The sequence below is a fragment of the Rhinatrema bivittatum genome, chromosome 3, assembly GCF_901001135.1.
Source record: "Rhinatrema bivittatum chromosome 3, aRhiBiv1.1, whole genome shotgun sequence".
NCBI lineage: Eukaryota > Metazoa > Chordata > Amphibia > Gymnophiona > Rhinatrematidae > Rhinatrema > Rhinatrema bivittatum.
This window is the reverse complement of record NC_042617.1, coordinates 450,108,551-450,131,676: the sequence shown is the minus strand read 5'-3', so window position 1 is coordinate 450,131,676 and position 23,126 is coordinate 450,108,551. Positions and strand designations below refer to the sequence as shown.

Below are 23,126 nucleotides of genomic sequence, written 5' to 3'. Positions count from 1 at the left end.
AGCTAGCGCGTCGAAAACGCACGTCCAAATGCCGGTTAACAGTGCGCACTGTACTGTATCTGCCTGATACTTCTTCAAGCATCTTAAACAGTTATATCTCGTGTGGGGTCATTAAAAGCTTTCACTTTAGAACTTTAAATCATTTTGCTTCTGGTATCTACCAGTTTAAAGAAGCATGTTGTGCGGGTAAAGTCAGCCATGTATAACGATACTGGCTTTTTTTTTTTCATATTTAAACATATTTCCCACTATTAAATTATAAAGTATATATATATATGTTCAAAACCAGCATACTGCTAACCCCCACTAAACAGAAATACAGAGGCAGGCAATGGACTTTAGTTTTCACCTCTTTATTCTTTAAAAAAAAAAATTAAAATATTTAATTTGAAGAAAAAGACGAAAGGAAGCAAAGGCTCCTCTTGCCCCCCCCCCAGCTTTGCAACGTACTCAGTGGCTAAACGAGCAATGGGCGCGAGCTCAACCAAGACCGCTGACGTCACCAGCTCCGCCGCAGCTGGGAAGACTCCACTCCCGGAACAAACCGATCAGTGCTGGTTTAAGCTGGTGTGTCTCCATGGTAACGCGGGCTACACTATAAGAAGGCGTACCTAGGAGCTGCCGGGCTTTGTGTCCCAAACCGGCTCTTAGCTATCGTTTTGTCTGTGGTGGGGAGGCGTGCGATTGCCGTCTTTTTTTTTTTCCTTTTTAGAAATTCGTGCCTCAATGGGTACAGGCTTCGTAAATGCTTTTTAAGGTAAGGTTTTATGTATTTTATTTTGCTTAGCGGAGTTTTTTTGTTTTTTTTTGAGAGGGGGGATTTTTAGTTATTGATTTGAAGGAGAGATGTGCCCAACGCTCTAGTTCTTTACCCATCTAGGCTTTGTTCTAGTTTTCATCTTTTTAAATTTAAAAAAAAAAGTTCTGCGTTTAGAAGAAATATGGTGACTGAAGAGAATGACATTGTGCGTGCGATTGCTGCATTTGAGGCTCACATAGTTTAACTGTTATCACGCAACAAAGAACGGTTACGGGTTTTTTTTTTCCCCGTACCCAATGTGAGCTTCGGGAGATGGCGAGGTCTTTGTTCTACTGTATTAGTTTCTTCGGTGGGTGTATATGAGGTTCGGGAATTACCCGCTGTAGTAGGTAGGAGCCCAGGGAGGGTAGACAGCGCGGAGGAATTGGCCGTCTCGTGTGTCTTCCCTGTAAGAACGAAACGTGTTTCCTTCCAGTTGTTAACGCCGGCAGACTTCTGGATGACGGAGCCGGAATTCGCGCACCAGATGGTTGCGTGGGGGCTCCCGCCAATGGGGAAGCAAGGCGAAACAGGCCCGCGTTGCGATTGGTGGCGAGAAACGTCAGTTAGTGCCGGGGGGGGTGGGGCTAGCGTCTCTTGCTGACACGCGGCGCCTTGTGCGCTGTGTCCGAGTTTTTTGCTTTAGAGGGTTGTGGCAGCCGAGCTTCCGACTCTACCCTAAGGGGGGCCGCATTTGGCTGGGGGGAGGTCTGGGCGGGCCTGACGGAGCCATTTTTAGCTTTACGCCGCGTAAGGGCACGATGACGCCAGAAGTGCCGGTGGCGCGTCATGCATTGTCCATTTCAGGGAACCGCTTATATCTTGTGTGGGTTTCTGAATGCTTTTCTTATCGTGCAATTGCGAGTAGGTAGGCTGGCAGCGAATCTTTTATCCTTCATTCACAGGTTCACGATCAGTCTGATCCTTTTTTTTTTTCCTCTTTCTAGAACGAGTGCGGTATATCAACATACAAGGGCTCCTCGGAGAGCTTAGCTCTTTCCTTGTATTTACCAGTGTTTTACTTTACTGGTGAGCCGCCTTGGTGGCATCGCTGAAAGTAACCGTCATTTAAACGCCATCTTATTTGTCCATGTAAGTATGACGACTTGCTCTGCCTTTTAAATATGTCCTCCAATAATGCGATTGAATGTAACCTATTCTTTTTTTTATGCCACAGTTTGTTGCACGGAGTTTGTGACCAGAACTGAAAACAGAGAAGCCATGAACAGCTTTAGCAACGATGAATTTGAGTTTAGCTTTGTTGAAGAAGGATTTTTAGCCAGAGATATACTGGAACAGAAGATAAATGAGGCGTCATTCTCTGTAAGTATTTCAGTTAACTGGGAGAGTATACTCCTTTTTATCTTAATTACTTCAATTTCCCGTAGTGTATGACCTATATTGCCTGACTAGGGCTTTGATCCAGTCGGAGGCCATCCATAGCTTCCCTGGATAAACTGATTTATTTAGCAATTAGTAGGTTAAACCCATCCTTTTTTTTTTCTTTGTATTCCTCCTCTCTGGAAGGTAATTCAGGTGTTTGGCATGTATATCTCATCCTTTAACAGGGCTAATTTTCTAGCTTGAAATACTAAAATCAAAGTATCTTTAGGGGGATAAAAGATGTAAATACCCAGATGTTTGAATAACTGATAAAAATCTCCATCGGTGATGTGGCAGCCTGGCATTAAAGAATGAATGCAAGTTATGGATTGGGGGGGGGGGGGGGTTGGAAAAGGAACTGGAATAGATGACACCGCCCTGACATAAGTGAAAACACAGGACTGCTTCTAATGCCAAGTCATAAGCAAAACACTCAGCACAGTTTGAATTTTCAAGAAGGCTTATTAGTACTAGGTAAACTCTTTTTTTTTTAATGGATTGTCATGAGGCTTGGGAATAACTGCATGGAGTGGCAGTTGCTACTCTTAAGAGAAACATGGGATAACCTCCATAGGGTGCAGCAGGTACTACCATAAGAAGCTTGTTGGGCAGACTGGATGGACCATTTGATCCCTCTTTTGCTATTACTAAGTTACTATGTATTTCACTTCAGCATCCCTACAATTTGATTATTCATGTCTAGCTTGGTTTATAGCTTTGGAGGTTGTAATCTTTTGTATAAGAGTACTCTAATAGTATTTTAATACAATCCTGGATTTATTGCCTGCTTCTTTGAATAAGAGATTCACCCAAATAGAGCACTTAAACAAAATTATACTTTAACTTATAGGATGACAAAGATGCTTTCTATGTGGCTGATCTTGGTGATATCCTTAGGAAACATTTGCGATGGCTCAAGGCTCTCCCTCGAGTGACTCCATTTTATGCTGTGAAGTGTAATGACAGCAAAGCAATACTCAAAACGCTTTCTGCTTTAGGATCAGGATTTGATTGTGCTAGTAAGGTAAGCACACCTTGACCTTTTGGCCTAACTGTTTCCTTAAACACTCACAACAGTGTTTAGATATAACTAAGGACCTTTGTTCCCAAGTTTTTTAAACTTTATTTCCTCTGGAAATTTCAATGTTGGAACATAATAAAATCAATGGGGAAAAATGACTTATGAGCAGGAGAAAAATCAGTGGAAACAAACTCTTCCATCTGGGTTTTATTTTTGTGAGTACATACATTTTCATGAAAACTGAAAATGACAACTATAATCTGTGGTGAATTAGGTGTCTAGAATGTGATTCTGCTCAAGATTTCCACTGCATACTGTCCTAGTTTCCAGGAAAAACTACATACCACTTCTAGAGTTTAGAATTTCTATTTAGTGTGTTTATTCAACGTTTAGTTAACTCTTGCTGTGGAAGGGTTTCAGTCATTGAAGTGTTGGGGGGGGGGGGGGGGGTTGGTGTTTGGTTTTTTTTTTTGTGGGGGTTTTTTTTTTCTTGAGACTGACCTGTGAAACGGTACTTTAAGCTTAATGATTCAAAGTGATGCGATAACAGTTGGTAGTGTGTGAAAATACATGTACAAAAATTTCTGGTCCTTTTTGAGGAGCATGACCTGCTATAGGATTTTTTGATTAAATATGAAAAACTTCTGTAAATAGTGAACTTTTTTTTTTCTGGAGCAAACACAATCTGAAGGTTGAATGCTTAATACTAAGGTTCTGAGATCTTGAAAGTACATGGAACATATAATGTAACTACCACACACCCAGTTATTAAAATATTCTTGAATTTAAGGGGTGGACATTTAATCTTAAAACTATACAAAGATTCACAGGACTCTTACAACTTTTATGTTTTCAGACTGAAATCCAACTAGTGCAGAACATTGGAGTACCCCCAGAGAGAATAATTTATGCAAATCCCTGCAAGCAGGTGTCACAAATAAAATATGCTGCCAATAGTGGAGTTCAGATGATGACTTTTGACAGTGAAGTAGAATTGATGAAAGTGGCAAGGAATCATCCAAATGCCAAGTAAGTGTTTAGAGTAACACAAATGGCTAAAACTCAGAAGCATGGAAATGTGTCCTAGTTCATATATTGCTCTCTACACTCCAAGTTAAGACTTGGAAGGCTGAAGCTTTTTTCTTCTCTCCCATTAGGCTGGTTTTGCGTATTGCAACAGATGATTCCAAGGCAGTTTGTCGTTTGAGTGTTAAATTTGGGGCTACCCTTAAAACAAGCAGGATTCTGCTTGAACGAGCAAAAGACCTCAATATTGATGTTGTTGGTGTGAGGTCAGTATTTACTTTAATTTCTTTGAAAATGAAATTAGTTGGTAGGAACTCTTCTTTATTAAGCTAACCTTATAATGCTACCTTGATTGTTTAGTTATACTTGTAATCAGAGCTACTTAATTTTGTAGCTTTAACACTACCAGGGATTCTTAATTGACTTGCAGGGAAACCTTGTCCTACAGTATTTGTAATGCTTACTAGTTCCCATTTTTGGCTGTATAATCCTTTCTTTTCTGATACCACCTTTGGGAGGGGGAAGGCAGAAGAGTGCTTTTAACTCCACTATTGACTATTGCAAATCAGGCAAGATGGTGGGTTTCTCCCTAAAGTCTCTTGACTTGGGACTCTTCAGCTACAGCATAACGTTTTATGCTGTGTTCTGGCTAATGTCATGCTGTACTTAATCCACAGTCTAAATTTGATGGCCCCCGGTTCACTATTAAATTAGGCTTCTGAAAGTACTTGTGCTGAAAATTATATTGCTAGAAGCTGTGTTCAAGCTACCATGTAATTTCAGACATTTACTGCAATGTTTAAAATGTAGCCTTCCTAGGATAGTGTGGTTTCCTGCAATGAAAGTTTAGACTGGAAATGTAACAAGTGATTCTAGTTACTGTAATTAAGGTTTGTAAAAAATCATTACTCTCCCTTTTAGCTTTCATGTTGGAAGTGGATGTACAGATCCTCAGACATTTGTGCAGGCAGTTGCTGATGCTCGTTATGTCTTTGATATGGGGGTAAGTTAAGCATTTTAGGAATGCAGGGGTTGCTTGGGTAGGAGGGTCAAAGTAAAATCAAAGATCCATTTTATTAGTCTTGCAAATTCCTGTCTCCTTTCTCCCCCCCACAAGTTAGCCTTTATTCTTTGGCTAAGAGTGGCCAGCATTGAGCTGCTGTGAACGTCTGTAGCTTATGTGCTTGGCATCCTTGCTAAAAATAGGTCTTTGTGTTTATACAATGCAAGGCTTGACTAGTCAGTACCTAATGTGAAACTATTTGGTAAGGTGGTAGTTGTGTGTGAAGACTAATGCTCTGTGTACAACTTATAAGACTTACTCTTGTTTTCTTTCCTCTTAGGCTGAACTTGATTTCAATATGTATTTACTAGATATTGGTGGTGGCTTCCCTGGTTCTGAAGATGTCAAGCTTAAGTTTGAGGAGGTATGGTGCAACTCTCTCTTCTGTAGCTATTGCATTGGAAGCTGTACAAAGGGTGACAAAACGATATAGGGGATGGAACTGTGTCCTTGTTAGGAAAGGCTGAAGAGCTTAGGACTGGTCATCTTGGGGGAGGGGGGAAAATATGATAGTCTTTTAATGCAGTCATGATTTTACAATGTAAATCTTTGTTTTAAATGTGCTACTTAGTTTCATAGTGTCTCCTAGTCTGTTTATGCTTTCAAAGAAAATCATTTTACTCTAAGCACAATTAAGTTCTAGAATTCATTGATGGAGGATTTGATTAAGGCAGTTAGCATAGGTGGTCTTAGTTTAGACAAGCTCCTGGAGGAGTTCATAAACTGTTAGCCAAATAGGTATAGCCACTAATCACTGATTCCATGCCACTGTTTGGGACATTGCCAGGTACTTTTGACCTGGATTGGCCACTATTGGAAACAGGTTACTGGGCTTGATGGACCTTCAGTGTGACCCAGTATGGTAGTTATGTTCTTATGAGCATATTAAATGCTCACATCTAGTCCTAGACTTTTTGTGAATGGTGTGAGTGGTAAATACACAATTCTAGTAAAGGAATAGGTGTTAGTATGGAGCTGTTGTACTTTTACCGTCTTAAACTAATTGGAATTTTTTTTTCCAGATTACAAGTGTGATTAATCCAGCTTTGGATAAATACTTCCCTTCAGATTCGGGTGTGGAAATCATTGCAGAACCAGGCAGATATTATGTTGCATCAGCTTTCACTCTGGCAGTCAATATTATTGCTAAGAAAGTTGTAATAAAAGAACAAACCGGCTCTGATGGTACAACTTTATTTAGAAGTTTTATGCCTTAATTTTAGTCTCAAATCTTTGTAGTGAAATCTGCAAGTTCTAATTCATTTCTTGTCTCTTCTCTAGATGAAGAAGATGGTATCAACAATAAGACCCTCATGTATTATGTCAATGATGGCGTGTATGGCTCATTTAACTGCATTCTGTATGATCATGCACATGTCAAACCAGTCTTGCAAAAGGTACACTTCTTGTTTTAAGGTTGAATCAATTATCTGCTTATATTCGATTTTCATTTCATCCAGCCAGACCAGTCCAAATGCATGGTATGCCTTCCAACAAGCAGATGGGAGAGTTAAATGGCTTAATATCGCAGCTTATAGGCCCCTGTGCTGAACTCAGCCTACCAGTATCTGGTCTTCAGCAGGTGGCAGTCAAGTATTCTGTGCTGTGAGCTGAGGCCTTGTCATGCCTAGTAAAGATTAGAAATTTGGATGGAGGGAGCCCCTTAGAAGCTGCCCTCAGTTAAACACAGCCAATGGGCCAGGGCTTCAAGAAGTTGCTGGAATTACCCCTCTTCTCCCCCACACCACCCCCATCTCCTTGCTTTCCTCTTCCAGACTGCTGTAAACAAAGGTCACTATAATAGTCTTAGAGTATAATTACTCTGGTTTAGTGGTTCTAGGAAGATTAGAATACCTTAAAAGGTATTGATTTGTGGAGTAAGGAAGTGATAACAAGGAGACTAACATCCTAGAGATTGCTGCTGTCCAAGAAATTGAGGGTGTATTCTGCAGGGCACAGCAGCTTCACAGAGAGAACTTTGTGTTGGTGTAATTGGAGACTTGCAGAGTAGCAACCTGGTCATCTTTGCATACTTATTCAGAACACTTCCTTTCCATCAAAATGCTTGATGGATAGCTTGGGTACATCCCATGTATGTGAACTAGTCTGGCCTGATGAAGACACATGGAGTTCTTACCTGAATTTCCTTTCCTAGAGTCCAGCCAGACTAGTCCAGAATTCTTCCTGTTCTATGTTGGGATTCATCTTCAGAATAACAACGTTATTGCTACCTTAATATCAAGTGTAGACTAGCACACACAAGTAATCAAGATACATTTTGTTTTCATGCAGCATAAAAATAAAGGCTTCCATATTGCTACCCACAGATGTTTTATCTTCTCAGCCTTCTTATTGCTAAACAAGTGTGTAATTATAGGTCTCATGTGTATCTTTAGTTTCATATGCATATTTGTTTTTTTAAATTAATTTCCTTAATGTGTATCCCAGTCAACAGCCTGAGATTATCATATTGAGAGGTATATTGTCTCTGCTTCAGGGACTCTTATTTTCAGTATGATAAATGGAGCCTATAATCATATTCTAGCAATAAGGCTGAGAAATGCCTGTACCAACAATATGAAGCTCCTGTACGTACCTAGATCAGGCCAGACTTCCTGGGTTAATTCATCCCTGCCAGCAGATGGAGACAGAGAAAAGCCTTGCTGACACTGCTTGAAAAGACCTGTTGCATTAACCTGCAGGGCTTTTCTTTTTACCCTTGCTGGTTTTTCTTTCTAGGTTTTTTCATGTGAGCCTTCCTCTCAGGGGACTGGTTCCTTGGAGTCATTCTCTGCTCTGAGGTGGACCTGTCAAGGTCCAAGTTGTTCTGTGGGGTGTGAATCTCGTGGTCCAGATCCCTCCCCTCCCCTCACGAGGCCGGCCATGCAGCTTGCAGCCCTTCTTTTTTTTGGTCAGGTTTTCTCTCCTTTTACTTCAGCAGCTGTTTTGAGCTGGACAGCTTCTTTCAGGTCTGGGAGAGAAGCTGTTTGGGTTTTTTTTTTTAAGTTGAAAGTTAAAACAAGAAGGAAGTTGACTGACAGGCTCCAGGGTGACACAATCCCCCCCCCCCCCCCACGGTTCACACCACTTTTTTCTTTGTTTTTTTTTAATTATAGTTAGTTTTTTGTGCTTGCCTAAGTCTTATCAGGCCTCTGTTCAGGGTGCGTTTCAGGGGGAGAAAGGGCCCTCCCTCCTCCCAGGAGTTTCCAAATGCTGGCACTTCTAAGAGCACAGCTGCCACAATCGGGCTGTTTTTATAGGCTCCTGCTGCCCTCGAGTCTGCCGGCTCCTTCTATGGGAACGGTGGCCACTTTGGACTGTTTAGCACGTGCTGCCATTTTTTGAAGGGGAGGGGGATCTTCCATGGCTTTCCAGTCCATCCTGGCCCCCACAATGCGCAAGGGCTTGCCAGAGGGGCAGGATCTCCAGGTCCTTTACCTCGGAGGCCTTGGAGACCAGATTCCCATTTTGCCTCCAGGTTTGTCCTTTTCCCCAGATTTCATTCTCCTGTTGCACCAAGCTTACCTTGCATAGCAGGATGGTTTAGAGGGGTCTTCTGGGCCTTTGGCCCCTCAGGGTCCAGGTCTGCAGCTTCTGAGTTCCGGGACAGAATCTGCGGGGCTTGGGCATTCCCATCAGGCCTAACTCCAAGGGGGGCACCAGGGGACTCACAGGTCCTGGCCCTGGCCCCTCCGGCTCTGCCTTTCAGTCTAGCAACATCTCCTCGCACATTCACCATGGTGGCGGCAGCTCTGACACGAAGGGCAAGTTAAGGTGTTTCTGATTACGGGAAGGGTAGTCAAATTGCAGAGTCGGGTCCTCCAACTGTTGTGGCTCTGTTCCAAGGTCTGGGGTTATTTGCAGGTTCTGGGTTCCATGACTTCTATGCTGGAACTAGTTCCATGGTGTTTTTGTGCACACATCCTCTGCAGAGGGCTCTGTCCTGTTTGGCATCCACTTTCAGAGGAATTTCAGCTTCCTTTGCTGTTGCTGAAGGAGGCCAGATCAGTCTCTTGTGGTGGCTCTCTGCACAACCTGGTAAAAAGCATGGACCTTGTGCCTGACTAGGTGGTGGTGACCACAGATGCCAGCCTCTTGGGCTGGGGGGAGCAGCGGCAGTGATTTGTCAAGGGAAATCAACCTGTGGTCATTGGAGGTGACCTTGTCTGTCAATTGGCTGGAAACCAGGGCAGTGCATAAAGCCTTTATGGCATTTCTCCCACTCATTCAGGGCAAGTCAGTGCGAGTGTTCTTGGACAATATGACTATAGCACTACTAGAGACTTTGTTCCACCCTAGTGATATGCTGATGGCATAAGATCTTTTTTTGTTTAGGGGGAGAAGCATCTGGCAAGCATAGCAGCTTCCCTTGTAGCTGGAGTAGAAAACATGCCAGCGGACTTCCTCAGCAGACAGTGTCTGGATCTGGGGGAGTGGAAGTTGTTTGCGAAGGCCTTCTCCTTGACTCAGGCTGGGCAGACCAGCAGTGGGCTTCTTGGTGACTTCAGGAAATGCATAAGGGAGGCTGTATCGGAGGGCATTGAGGCACTGGTTCTCATGTGGCACACCTGTTGCTGTACATGTTTCCACCACAGCCTCTCATGGGTGGAGGCCTGCAGCTCATAGAGCATCATCTGGGCAGGATGATTCTGGTGGTTTATGAACCTTCATCTGGTAGTGGACAGTCCCGTTTGCTTGGCCTTAGAGGCAATGGCTCAGCTTGTAAATCTGAGTCTGACTTTGCTTCAGGCAAGATGACCTTCCACATCTTTGGCTTATGTCGGTCTGAGTCTTTGAATCCTGGTGTCTGCAGAACAAGGTAAACCCTTTAAAGGTGGACACTTCTGTAGATTCTAGCCTTCTCACAGTTTGACTAAGTTTGGACTAGAATTCCCTTTGGGTTTAACTGGTAGCTTTAGGTTTCCTTTTGAGGTAAGATTCAGGGAAGACTAGCATCTCATCCAGATGTGATTCACTTCCTCAGGCAAAATGTTTGTATCCTGTTTGGAAGCTTTGTCCAGCATGGAACCGAACTTAGTTCTTCAGGTGCTGTATAGTCCTCCCTTTGAACTGGTTAGGGCTTAACCCTGAAGGTTGTTCTCCTGGTGCTTCTGTTCAGCCAGAAGGGAGGATTTTCAAACTGCAAGTCTTCCTTTTTTTTGCCTAAGGTGGTTTCCTTCTTTCACATTAACCAGGTGATTGAGTTAACAGCTTTGCCATATTTGTCTGCAGATGCACTTATGATGAGGGAGCTTTATTTGCACCCATCCAGTAGAATTCTTTATCAACAAATGCTTTTCAGAGATCTGATCTTTTTGTCCAAGGGCACTATTGCATGATGGCTAAAAGACACTAGCTTCAGCTTGCGTCTGGAAGGGCCAGCTGGTACTGGAGGGGTTGAGAGCGCATTCTGATAAGGTCCAAGCAACCTCATGGGAAGAGTGTCAGCAGTTTTCTACGCAGGAGATGCAACGATGTAGTCTTTGCTTCACAATTTTTATCCAAACATTACTGCTTGGATTTGTGGGCACCAGAGAAGATGTCTTTTGGGAAAAGTGTTTTGTGTGTGGGTATTTCCAAGTTCTATCCTGTAGAAGAGGGGCTTGGGTAAATCCTACTCTTCTGGACTGATCCAGGGTATGAACAGGAAAGAAATTTGTTCTTACTAACTTTCATTCCTGATGTACCACAGATCACTCCAGAGATCATCCCAGTCTTTCAGAAGACTTCCTAACTTCTGGATGTTGCTGAGCTAATGTGATATATTCAGAGCAATGAGAAGTGTACATAGTTCCAGATGTGCCTTCTGTCACACTAAAAGGGCCTAGTTTTTTTTTTTTTTACTCCAATGTTTAAGTATCTATTTGCCCCAGGTTTATTGGGATTTAAGTTAAACATATTGGCTTGGGTATGGGTCAATAGTGAGGGACTGCAGGTGGCACTCTTATGTAGTACTGCCTCAGTTTTTGTTCGGTCTCCATCTTCTGGTAGGGATGCATAAACCCCACTTGTCTGGACTGATCCATGGTACTTCAGGAACGAAAATTAATAGGTAAGAACCAATTTTCCTTTACTTGTATTATATATATTCTGTTCAAGGCAGATTACATATGAGGGGTGAACTATAACCTTTTTTTGTAAATCAGACTGGACTGGCTTAACTCAAAAGATGTTACCTGACTTCCTAACTTCTCAAACTGTAACATGCACGTCTCTTCCCTCTTTTTAGAAGCCTAAACCAGATGAGCATTATTATTCCAGTAGTATTTGGGGACCAACATGTGATGGCCTTGATCGTATAGTTGAATGCTTCGATTTGCCAGAGCTGTACGTTGGAGACTGGATGCTGTTTGAAAACATGGGTGCCTATACTGTTGCTGCTGCTTCAACTTTCAATGGATTCCAAAGACCAACAATATACTATGTGATGTCGAGACAAGCATGGTAAGCAACTCTAGGATAGCTTCACATTACCCTTTGGTACTCCAACTTAGCAACTGTAGGTGATAGTTAAACGTTAGTTTGACTATAGTAATGCTCCACACAAATTGTGTATGGATTTGAGTGGTTCAGTAGGTCTGCCTTATTTAGACCTGTGGGCAATTTCCAAATTGCCAGTGGTTTCTCTTGTGTCTAAGTGAAGCTTCTTGTCTAAAGGACACTTTCTTTTCTTTTCTTTTTCTTCTCCCCCTCCCCCACCCCCATTGTAGGCAACTAATGCAGCAGATAAAGGAGCAAGGTATCCACTCTGAAGTGGAAGAACAAGATACCTGTACTGTACCTTTCTCTTGTGCCTGGGAAAGTGGAATTGGACGACATACTGCAACTTGTGCTTCAGCTAGTGTTAATATATAAAACTTTTTACTGTTATTAAAACTTGCAAGTTTAAATTTTTTGTTCTTGGGACCATTAACTTAATATTTTCTAGAGCTTTCTACTAAGTGTAGGGCCAACGTGCAACAAAGTGGATGACTATGAGATAGGGTCACATTTTGTTTTATCTGTGTTCCTATGGAAACTCTACAATTTTTTTTGTATGGATTATTTTTAAATTATACTAGGATTGTCATTCAACTGTCAGTCAAGCATTTGTAGCTTGTGTATTGGCAGCATTGAATGGTCATGGTAGTGTGACCATAATGTTCTAAATAAACAACTTTATATAAATACTGGTGCCTTCTTATAAAATGTTATGGGTATTTATTCTAATTTAGTGTCATGGTTTCCCTGTAAATGGAGTATCAAAACTGGATATCCAGTGTACCCTGCCTGCTTTCAAGCTTTGTATTTTACACTCTATTAAAAAAAAAAAATAGTGAAGGGACATATGCCTACACTTTAGATAAGAGTAAGTTGGATGCTTTAGTCTCTTAGGCTTGAATTACCAGGATTTGTAAATGTCATTCCATTTACCTAAATGCAGACTGTACCAGTTATTATTCCAAACACCTTCTTAAAAAAAAAAAAACATTCCCAGTGCTAGGTAGACTTAGGTCTACTTGAAGCATGCTCCTTTTTCCAAACTTGATGGTGCTGTACAAGGAATAGAAGGGAAGGGGGGGCATCAGTAAAACACCCTACAAAGCAGAAATACACTTAACTGTCAAACAGTTTTTTGTTTTGTTGTGTTTTTCAAAACACCCTAGTGGGTGAATATTAGATTCATGGCTTATGGAAAGAGTGCTGGTTCAATAACTGCCCTAAGCTGGGGGCCATGCAATAACCAGAGCAGATATACTAGTGGAGGGGGATATGACTTGCAAATGAAGTCAAGGCACCAGACTCATCCCAGTCTGAGTGAAACTCCAGTGGAACAGCTGTCAAAACACCTCTTCTGCACTATCCCTCAAAAAAAAAAAAAAGCTAACCATGGCAGTTACTATTTTAGTACTGGTTTTTTAAGTTATATTTCCAGTTTTTATAGCTAGTGGACAAAACTTTGCATAAACAAGTTTCTCACAGGACAAGCAGGATGGTAGTCCTCACATATAGGTGACATCACAGGATGGAGCCCATCACAAACACTTCTGTCAAAGTTTCCAGAACTTTGACTGGCCCTTACTGGGCATGGCACCAACCCTGCAGCCAGCAGGGGTCCTCCTTCAGTCTTTTTTTTTTTTTTTTTTTTTTTTCTCCCCCCCCCCCCCCCCCCCATGCAGTTAAGGAGCTCTGCAGAGATTCCTGACCAGGAATTTTCCTCACAGAATTACTAAAATTTAACTTACCTGGACTGTATATCACACAATGTCCATCACAGACCCTCACAAAGTCTGTGTAATGTGTCTTGGATGTGAGCATGGTGTCCTAACCTGCACCAAATGTGCCCTTATGACAGCAAAAGGTCATAAGGCTAGAATGGAGAAGATGGCACATCTCTTCCATGCTCAAACCCCAACACAGTCAGAACTGGCATTGACCTCTGGCTGGTGACTGTCCAGCATCAATGACTTCTCAGCCTTTGACACCCTCTACTCCCCCCCCCCCCCCCCCCCCTCAGGACAGACAGGATCATAAGAGATTAAACATTGCCACTGGCATCAAAAGTCTCGGACCATCGAGGGAACAAAATCATCAACCTCGCCATCAAAAGCCCCGTCCAGAAAAGGCACCAACCTTTTCAGCAACCAGGTCACAGAGGCAACCCTCACCCAACAGGATATCAGGAGCCGTGACTCCACCTTTAATGTGGTCCCTCCAGCTCTGGGTCTGCTTGCTCCAGGTCTCAGAAGAACTGGACCAGATGGTTCAGGAGGCCATCGACAAGGTGATGCATCTACTCCAGGTTCTTCCAGTACCGAATGCAGAACCAACCACTGACCCAATTCCAGCAGCGTTGGCACTGCTGCTCTTGAGGATGGAAGTGCTCATGGCTGCTTTTCCACTGATGGACCCCATGTCAGCTGGCTTTGGTGCCCTCTCCGCTTGCTTTTGTCATCGGGAGGAGAAACACCGTTCTGCCGATACGTCAGTCAGTGCTGACGCGTCAATCGATGAGGCGCCAATGGCACCTGTGCAGGCCAGTCATTCCTTCGGAGCCTCGACCAGGGCCTTCAGGGATCCCACCACCCCATCTTCCTCTAGTCCCTAGAGGAGCAGGTGCTGATCCCTACAACACCTGGACTGACTATTCTTCACCAGACACTGATTTTTGCCTTTACCTACAGAAAGCGTTCTCTGCCAGAGGACCTTTACTTTATAAATTTTGTGAAGGAGATGTCTGAATCGGTTCCCTTCCAATTGCAGAGTGAATAAGATGACAGGCATCAAATGATGGAGCTGTTACAATTCCTGGATGCTCCCAAGGAGCTAACCTCCATCCCTATCCACCAGGTTCTTCTGGATCTCCTCAAAAAAACTGGGAACATCCTGGCTCTGTTGCTCCAGTCCACAGAAAAGCTGACACCACCTATCTCATTCAGTCAGCTCCAGGCTTTCACCAACCTCAATTGGATCACCAATCTATGGTTGTCAAATCTGCCCAAAAAAGAGCAAGGAGATCAAAACCTCACTTCCTTTTCCCCCAGGCAAGGAACAGAAATTTCTAGATGCCATTGGTCACCGTGTCTTCCAGGGATCACTGCTCATCTCCAGAATTGCCTCTTATCAGCTCTATATGACCCAATATAATAGGGTCTTAAGCAGATACAAGACTTAATAGACTCCCTGCCTCAGCAATTTCAAGAGCAACTCCAAACCCTAGTAAACAAGAGTTTTGAGGCAGGCAAGCATGAGATCAAATCATCTTATCTTTGACACAGCAGCTGCAGATACTCTGGTAGCAATCTCAGCAAGACGATGGGCCTGGCTCAAGTCTTCTGACCTTCGCCCTGAAGTACAAGACAGATTACACTGGGCAACAAATTTTCACAAAAGTCATGTTACGGAAATTAAATTAATCAATTCTGATACATTTCCATGTGCTAAACATGAATGTGACTGTGAAAATGCAAAATTGGCTCTAGTTTTTTTGTAATATGCAATAATATAATTACATCTTGAATTGTATGCCAATAGTAGGAGATCTACGGTTAATACCATTTGAAAAATGAAGTCATAGACCAAGTCTTAGATTTCTTTGCTTGTCTCTTGTACACCTGTTCGGGAGCATCTCTGCGGAGTGTCCAGCAGTAGTCAGCCAGCATGAATATTTCAAATGCTCACCCTTTCTGACTGGGCTTCATATAGTACACTGCTGACGTCAGCTTACTCAGCAGCAGCATGGCAGTAGAACTGCATTGCATCAGAAAATGATGTAATAAACTCTGGATGATGTGTGCATGATGGTATTATGCAATATTAAATCATTCTAGGCTTATTTACAGTCCTGGATAAATTTACATGACTAAACATAGAAAGTGAACTATATTAAATATCTTCAAAACGAGAGCCAATAAAAACTTTTCATGGTCATATTTGTGTTCAGCACATCAAGATACTACAGAGTAGGACCTTTTTAGGTCAGTAACACTTTCATTGTTGCCCAGTGTTATCCAACCTGCCTTGTGTAGGATAAAATCTGTTTGAGCAGATGCAATGAATAATGGTGGAACTCAAGGACCATCATGAGACCCTAAGACAGCTCTTTCTGATGCCTTCTGAGTACTCTTCAAAACAGCCCTTTAAGAAGTCATTCTTCCACCAGAAGAAATCCTACCCACCACCAACTAGAACCTGTGCTACGAGACCATTTCAAAAAGCCCAGTCTTGTCAGACACGAAAACAACCGCAAGCAGCTCCTCAGCCAGACCCTGCTTCTGGTTTTTGACTTCTGCATGGAGAGCAGCAACCAGCTTCCATTGCCCCACATACCAGTGGGAGGTCGATTGAGTGCCACCTGTTGTTGAAATGGCACAATCACTTCAGACCAGTCGGTCCTAGCGATAATTGCTCAAGGTTATTGTCTGAGCTTTCTCTCCATTCCACCGGACTCCCCACCTCTACCGACAAGAACATCCGATCACTCCATCCTTCTGGAACAGGATTAATCCAGAACCAGTGGGTTATGCACCTCTACCAACAGATGAAGAAGGAGCAAAGGTGACATCACACTATATGTACTCCTGCAGTGAAAGCCTACCAGTATTCTCAGTCTCTAGCAGCTGGCGGACATGTATTTCCCTGTGGGGGATTGTTTCAAATTTTAGAAGAAAGAAGGAAACTTAATTTGCCCTACTCTTCTGCAGTGATACCAAATGGTCCCTCCTCCAGCTGAACATTCCTGAGGTGATTTCTGTGGTCCCTCAGATGAGTGCCTTGGTTCAGTAGCTGGTTTTTCAGCTGCTGTGGACTCAGCTTTTAAAAGAGCTGAAAGGCAGCGGGTGCAGAAAGCTAAGTGCAGCAGTGACAGTATATGCCCTCTCCCCCCAACAAGTGGAAACAGTCTTTGACCTCAGCTGAGATGGGCTGAGCTCAAGTAAAGCTTAAAAAAAAAAGTTTTACAGTCCAGGCAAGTGGGTTTAAGCATCCCTACCAGCAGATGGAGACAGAGAACAAAAATTTTTGGGACATTGCTACACAACAGAATACCACCTGCAGTCCCTCAGTATTTCTCTTGTCTCCAGCATATGGTAGATGTGCAAAACCTGCAGTCCTGACTGAATGTGTGTTTTTGATGGTTGGAAGTTGGAGCAGCTCCTCAAGGTGTTAGGTTCCTGTGTGGGCCAACCCTCGCGTGGGCGAATGGTGGGTTGGATACCCCTGGCTGTGCTATCCTATGGTACCGGAGATTCTATTAGCCAGGGGACTGGCTCCCTTTGAATCTCTGTGCTCTCTTCCTGTCCACTACTGTCTATAAAGGGAAATCCCCTTTTCCCTGTATGTACCCAGATCAGTCCAGACAGCGGGTTGTGTCCCCTGTCCAGCAGATTGAACCAGAGAAAAAGAAATAACTGAAAGGCATACCATATATGGGCATAGCTCACCCTGTGCTCTCAGTATTTCTCTGGTTCCAGCAGATGCAGTCAGACGAATGTGTGGTTCCTCTCCTCAGAGATATTTCAGTGTTTTCTTCTACATTGGGTCAAGCAAGTATTAAGACTAGAGATCAGATACATTTCATGTGTTTTTGTACTTTGGATTGTTTTTTACCCTAAATCATCATAAAAGCATACATTTTCTGCATACATGGCTAGAGCTGATTGGTTCTTACATTCCTACACTGTAGACAAGTGGTTCTTGATCTTTTTAGTATTGGGACACACCTGGCAGATAATTTTTACAGGCGTGACACACTGAACACTTGACCATCACAGGACTAAATGTAAACATATAATCTGCATGCACAGGAACTCGCCCCACCTCCCCAGTCTCCAAACAATGTATGCAGAGCAGAACTAGGATATTTTAAATACAACTTGCTATATAAGAAGGATATTCTGATTCTGGTGCTATCTCAGTAACAGAAACACAAACTCCCTTACTACCAGGCACACTGTAAAATACAAAAGCTGAAAAAAAAAACTACTCAGCACATGTGTAGCAAACCTTCTATACTATTGCAACACGAATACCAAGAATTCAAACGGCAATAGTCCTTCCTGTGAAAAGGCAGCGGTGCAGAACCAATGAATGTCCTATTGAGAATGAGAAAACACAACAAAGAAGACTGATACAAATCTTTACCTACTAGTAAAATACCTCACCCCGTCCCATATACAGATCCGACCTTCACCAAATACAGAATAAAAGACCACAAGATACAAATGTGGAGAGAAAAACTGAAATGGTAACCTCAAAAAGCCACTCTGCATGCCCTGCAAAACTGGAGAACTAGGAACAGAAATACATATCCTCCTACACTAAGGGGTAGATTTTAAAAGAAGCGCGATCAGCCTACTTTTGCTTGCGCATCAGACTCAAGCAAAAAGTACGCTGGATTTTAGTAGATACGCGCGGAGCCGCGCGTATCCACTAAAATCCTGGATCGGCGCGCGCAAGGCTATCGATTTTGTATAGCCTGCGCGCGCCGAGCCGCGCTGCCTCCCCCCGTTCCCTCCAAGGCCGCTCCGAAATCGGAGCGGCCTTGGAGGGAACTTTCCTTTGCCCTCCCCTCACCTTACCCTCCCTTCCCCTACCTAACCCACCCACCCGGCCCTGTCTACACCCCCCCCTTACCTTTGTCGGGGGATTTACGCCTCCCGGAGGGAGACGTAAATCCCCGCGCGCCAGCGGGCCTGCTGCGCGCCGGGCCGCGACCTGGGGGCGGGTACGGAGGGCGCGGCCACGCCCCCGGGTCGTAGCCACGCCCCGTACCCGCCCCCAAAACGCGGCCGACACGCCCCCGAAACGCCGCGTCGACCGGGCCCGCCCCCCGCCACGCCCCCCGACACGCCCCCCCCTCCGAAAACCCCGGGACGTACGCGAGTCCCGGGGTCTGCGCGCGCCGGTAGGCCTATGTAAAATAGGCTTACCGGCGCGCAGGGCCCTGCTCGCCTAAATCCGCCCGGTTTTGGGCGGATTTAGGCGAGCAGGGCGCTGAAAATCCGCCCCTAAGCAAAGTACCAAAATAGAAGAAATGCACATTCCCAAAACTGACATCATATGGCTCTTGCAGCTCGTCACTCCCCCTCCATGTCTCCATCATCCTTCACTTTCCTAATTACTCTCTTTCAATCATTTGCTCACACTCATACCCCTGCCCAGCATTCCTGACCCCCCACATCCTCTTCCCTGTACTCCCTCTCTCCCCTGCTTGACTCTCCCTATCCCCTTCATCCCATCTCCCTCCCTGCCCAGCTACCCCGACTCCCATTTCCCACCCCTTCCTGCTCAGCAGCCCTCACACTCCCTCTCCGTTCCACCTTCATCTTCCCAGCATCCCCAACCTCCTTTTCACCACCCTCCACAGGGTGAAGAGATCAGCACCACTTGAGCTGGTGAAGCCGAGCAGATGTTTCTTGCTTCAGCTCTAGGCACCACTGCCAGACTCAGCAGGGAAAGATAAAGTTTGTGTCTCATCAGGCCCAGAACAGCAGGAGCTGGCAATGTCTCAACCTGATCTGGGTGAAGGAGGAAACAGCTACCACTGGGACAGAAAGAAAAGAAGGAAGTGAGAGTAGCCTCCCATCAGGCCTAATGTAAGAGAAGTCAAGCAACTCCCACCCAGACTGATAAGGAGGCAGCCATTTGCTGGTCCTGCGACACACCTCCCAAGACCTCACGACACACCAGTTTGTCCCGAAACATCTGTTGAGAACCATTGCTGTAGACTATAGTTTACCTGTTTGATTAACTGTTGCTGTTCCTGCTGTGTTAGTGTTAGAGAATTCACTGTTTCTTTCCCTCTCAGATTTGTCTCATCTCTGCTTCATTTGCTCTGTCATCATAGCTATGCCCACCCTATGATGTTGGAGGTCATCCCACCAACTTAAAAACCAAGCCAATGCACTCGGAGGTCAAACAAAGGAGCGCATTCATTTGTGCCTCCTGAGTTCAGAGTCTATATTTTCCAATCCATGCTTAATTCTTATGGAGCTGTGAGGCAGTGCCAGTATGTTCCCCCTTAAACCAGTGCAGGACCAGGCTAGGTGCCTGGTACCCTTTAATTCCCCTTGTGAGAGAGAGCTTTGTGAGTAGGGCCCAGTAGGGGAGGAATAAGAGCTGAGATCCAGATGGGAATAGTCAGACCAGGCCCAGGTCTCTAGGAGGAAGGCAGAATATTGCTGTCTAAACACTGAGCTGAGACGAAGCTGAACTTTTGGCTGGAGACGTATGAAAACAATAAAAACGCCCGACTCAGGCCAAGTTTCGCCACATCCATGTGGCTGCCTCAGGGGCTTGCAGATAACTGTCAAATTTGTAGTAAATTGTAAATAATTTGCAGCAGATTAATCCTATGGGTTCTTAATCATTAACCGCAGCACGCACATATCTTAATGTAGAACAAGTAGCTCATATACTCCTGCTGGCTCCATACGCTTAATGGTGCCTCAAACGTATTGCGTCGCCGGTTGATGTGTACCGTCTCCACTTTTACTCCCTTTTACTTGCTTTGAGTGGAGACGGTACACATCAACCGGCGACGCAATACGTTTGAGGCACCATTAAGCGTATGGAGCCAGCATATGGGCCGAATTAAATTTTTTATTTTTTTTTTTACTTGTTATACTCTTCAGGATCTCCGACTTAATATCACTATGATATTAAGTCGGAGGGTGCACAGAAAAGCAGTTTTTATTGCTTTTCTGTGCACTTTCCCGGTGCCGGAAGAAATTAGCGCCGACCTTTGGGTCGGCGCTAATTTCTGAAAGTAAAATGTGCAGCTTGGCTGCACATTTTACTTTCTGTATCCTGCGCGCATACCTAATAGGGCCATCAACATGCATTTGCATGTTGAGGGCGCTATTAGGTGCCGTGGGTTGGACGCGCGTTTTCCTCCCCTTACTGAATAAGGGGTAAGGGAAAACACGCGTCCAATAGCAGGCTAACAGTGCGCTCCGACGGAGCGCACTGTTAGCCTGCTATTGGAATGTTAGCCGATACAGTACAGTGCGCTCCATCGGAGCGCACTGTACTGTATCGGCCTGCAAGATTGTAAGCCCTTTGGGGATAGGGAAATACCTACAGTACCTGAATGTAATCCACTTTGAAGCGCTGAAAAAGTGTGAAAAGTAGAATATAAATCTAAATTTAAAAAAAAAAACTTGTCCGAAATCAATGCTAGGTTTCAAATCTAGTAATTGACGATAAAAGTATAATATAGAGTGTCGAGTAGGGTCATCTATATCAAACATTTCCAACAGGAATGCTTTGTTACCCACACCCCAATCTATTACTTTAAGAGATCGAATATAATTTCTAGTTTGTAAATAAGCAAAATAATGTTTGTTCTCTAGGTCGTACTCAGTCACCATCTCTGGGAAAGACTTTAAACCACTCACTTCAGTTAGAAATTGTGCAATCACTTTCAACTCCTTCTTGACCCAACTGATAAAGACCACATGGTAGGTACATGGAAGGAATGCCTCATTTCCAGTCAGTGGCATAAACTGAGAACTATTACTCTTTAACTGCAGGAGGAAACCCCTTCACACAGACATAGGGAACTAAAGGTTGGATACCCCTGAACTATAAACCTTGTTCGTCAAGAACCAAACAAGACAAGTGATTCCCGTAACTGCCCTCTAAGAGAAAAATTCTTTATTAAACAGAAAAATTCTGTACCAAGCAGCAAAACTTGTCAAGAAATCAGTCTTTCAGTCTTTGAGCATCAAATGGGAGGGCCTCTGGACTGATCTGTGGTATTACACGAACGAAAATTAGCAGGTAAGAACTAATTTTCCTTTCCTGAACATACCCAGATCAGTCCAAACCAGTGGGATGTACCCAATCACCCCTAAACTGGGTGGGCCCCCGAAAGACCCACACGCAGGACACTCTCCCCGAAGAATGGCTCATCCTGCACCCTGATATCCAGACGATAATGCCTGGTAAAGGTATGAATTGTGGAACACACTGCTGCCCTACAAATCTCCTTTGCAACAGAAGTTGACACTCAGCCCAGGAAGCAGCCTCTGCCCTAGTGGAATGCGCATGCAAACCGACAGGAATTTGTCATCCCTTACAAATGTAAGCCAAGCAAATGGCCTTCCTAAGCCAATGAAATATGGAAGCCTTAGAAGCTTTGTACCCTTTCTTCAATCCACTGAAGAGGACAAACAGATGATCTGAGCGACGACAAACATTAGTAGCCTCCAAATACCGAAGTAGCATCTGCTGCACATCCAGAAGATGTATTTCTCTATTCTGAGGAGCATCCGCTGCACATCCAGAAGATGTATTTCTCTATTCTGAGGAGAATCTTTCGACCACTCTGGAAAACCTGAAAGATCTACCATCTGATTAACATGAAAGGCAGACACCACCATAAGAACAAAGGAAGGCATTGTTCTCAATGAGATTCCTGGAAATTTGCAAAAATTGATCCCTACATGACAGAGGCTGAAGTTCCGAAATCCTTCAAACTGAACAAATAGCTACCAAAAGGACCGCTTTCAGAGTCAAATCCTTCAGGGTAGCCCTTCTCAAGGGTTCTAAGGGGGGTCCGCACTAACTGCACTAATCACATCCTCTGGCAACAAATTCCAGAGCTTTATTGTGCGTTGAGTGAAAAAGAATTTTCTCTGATTAGTCTTAAATGTGCTACTTGCTAACTTCATGGCATGCTCCCTAGTCCTTCTATTATCAAAAAGAGTAAATAACTGATTCACATCTTCCCATTCTAGACCTCTCATGATTTTAAACACCTCTATCATATCCCCCCTCAGCCGGCTCTTCTCCAATTTGAACAACCAGAACATCTTTAGCCTTTCCTCATAGGGGAGCTGTTCCATCCCCTTTATCATTTTGGTCACCTTTCTCTGTACCTTCTCCAGAGCAACTATATCTTTTTTGAGATGCAGCGACCAGAATTGTACACAGTATTCAAGGTGCGGTCTCACCATGGAGCAATACAGAGTCATTATGACATTTTCCGTTTTATTCACCATTCCCTTCTTAATAATTCCTAACATTCTGTTTGCTTTTTTGACTGCTGTAACACACTGAGCTGACGATTTCAATGTATTATTCACTATGATGCCTAGTTCTTTTCCTGGGTGGTAACTCCTAATATGGAACCTAACATACATGGGCTATTTTTCCCTATATGCAACACCTTGCACTTATCCACATTAAACTTCATATGCTATTTGGATGCCCAATCTTCCAGTTTCACAAGGTCCTCCTTCAATTTATCACAATCCATTTGTGATTTAACTAATCTGAATAATTTTGTATTCAAATTTCTTACCAATCCAGATCTTGATCTTTTCCCATATCTTTAGTATTATTAATCC

General features: G+C 43.8%; 1 protein-coding gene across 1 annotated transcript; it reads left to right on the top strand.

Annotated features, from left to right (window-relative positions):
- The first annotated feature begins 610 nt into the window (after positions 1–610).
- Positions 611–12,461, top strand: ODC1 (ornithine decarboxylase 1). The gene is made up of 12 exons (XM_029595890.1): positions 611–757; positions 1,747–1,891; positions 1,977–2,122; positions 3,033–3,206; positions 4,060–4,232; positions 4,361–4,495; positions 5,151–5,232; positions 5,573–5,656; positions 6,315–6,477; positions 6,574–6,689; positions 11,522–11,736; positions 12,003–12,461. Exons 3-12 carry the CDS (start codon positions 2,021–2,023, stop codon positions 12,145–12,147), a joined length of 1,389 nt encoding a protein of 462 aa, XP_029451750.1. The 5' UTR covers positions 611–757; positions 1,747–1,891; positions 1,977–2,020; the 3' UTR covers positions 12,148–12,461.
- Positions 12,462–23,126: the final 10,665 nt, after the last annotated feature.

Bases quoted from the DNA above. Each gene is read 5' to 3' on its own strand.
- ODC1 (XM_029595890.1), top strand. From the start codon at position 2,021: ATGAACAGCTTTAGCAACGATGAATTTGAGTTTAGCTTTGTTGAAGAA. The intron at 4,496-5,150 runs GTCAGTATTTAC...TCTCCCTTTTAG, and splicing joins ATTGATGTTGTTGGTGTGAG to CTTTCATGTTGGAAGTGGAT. The intron at 5,233-5,572 runs GTAAGTTAAGCA...CTTTCCTCTTAG, and splicing joins GTTATGTCTTTGATATGGGG to GCTGAACTTGATTTCAATAT.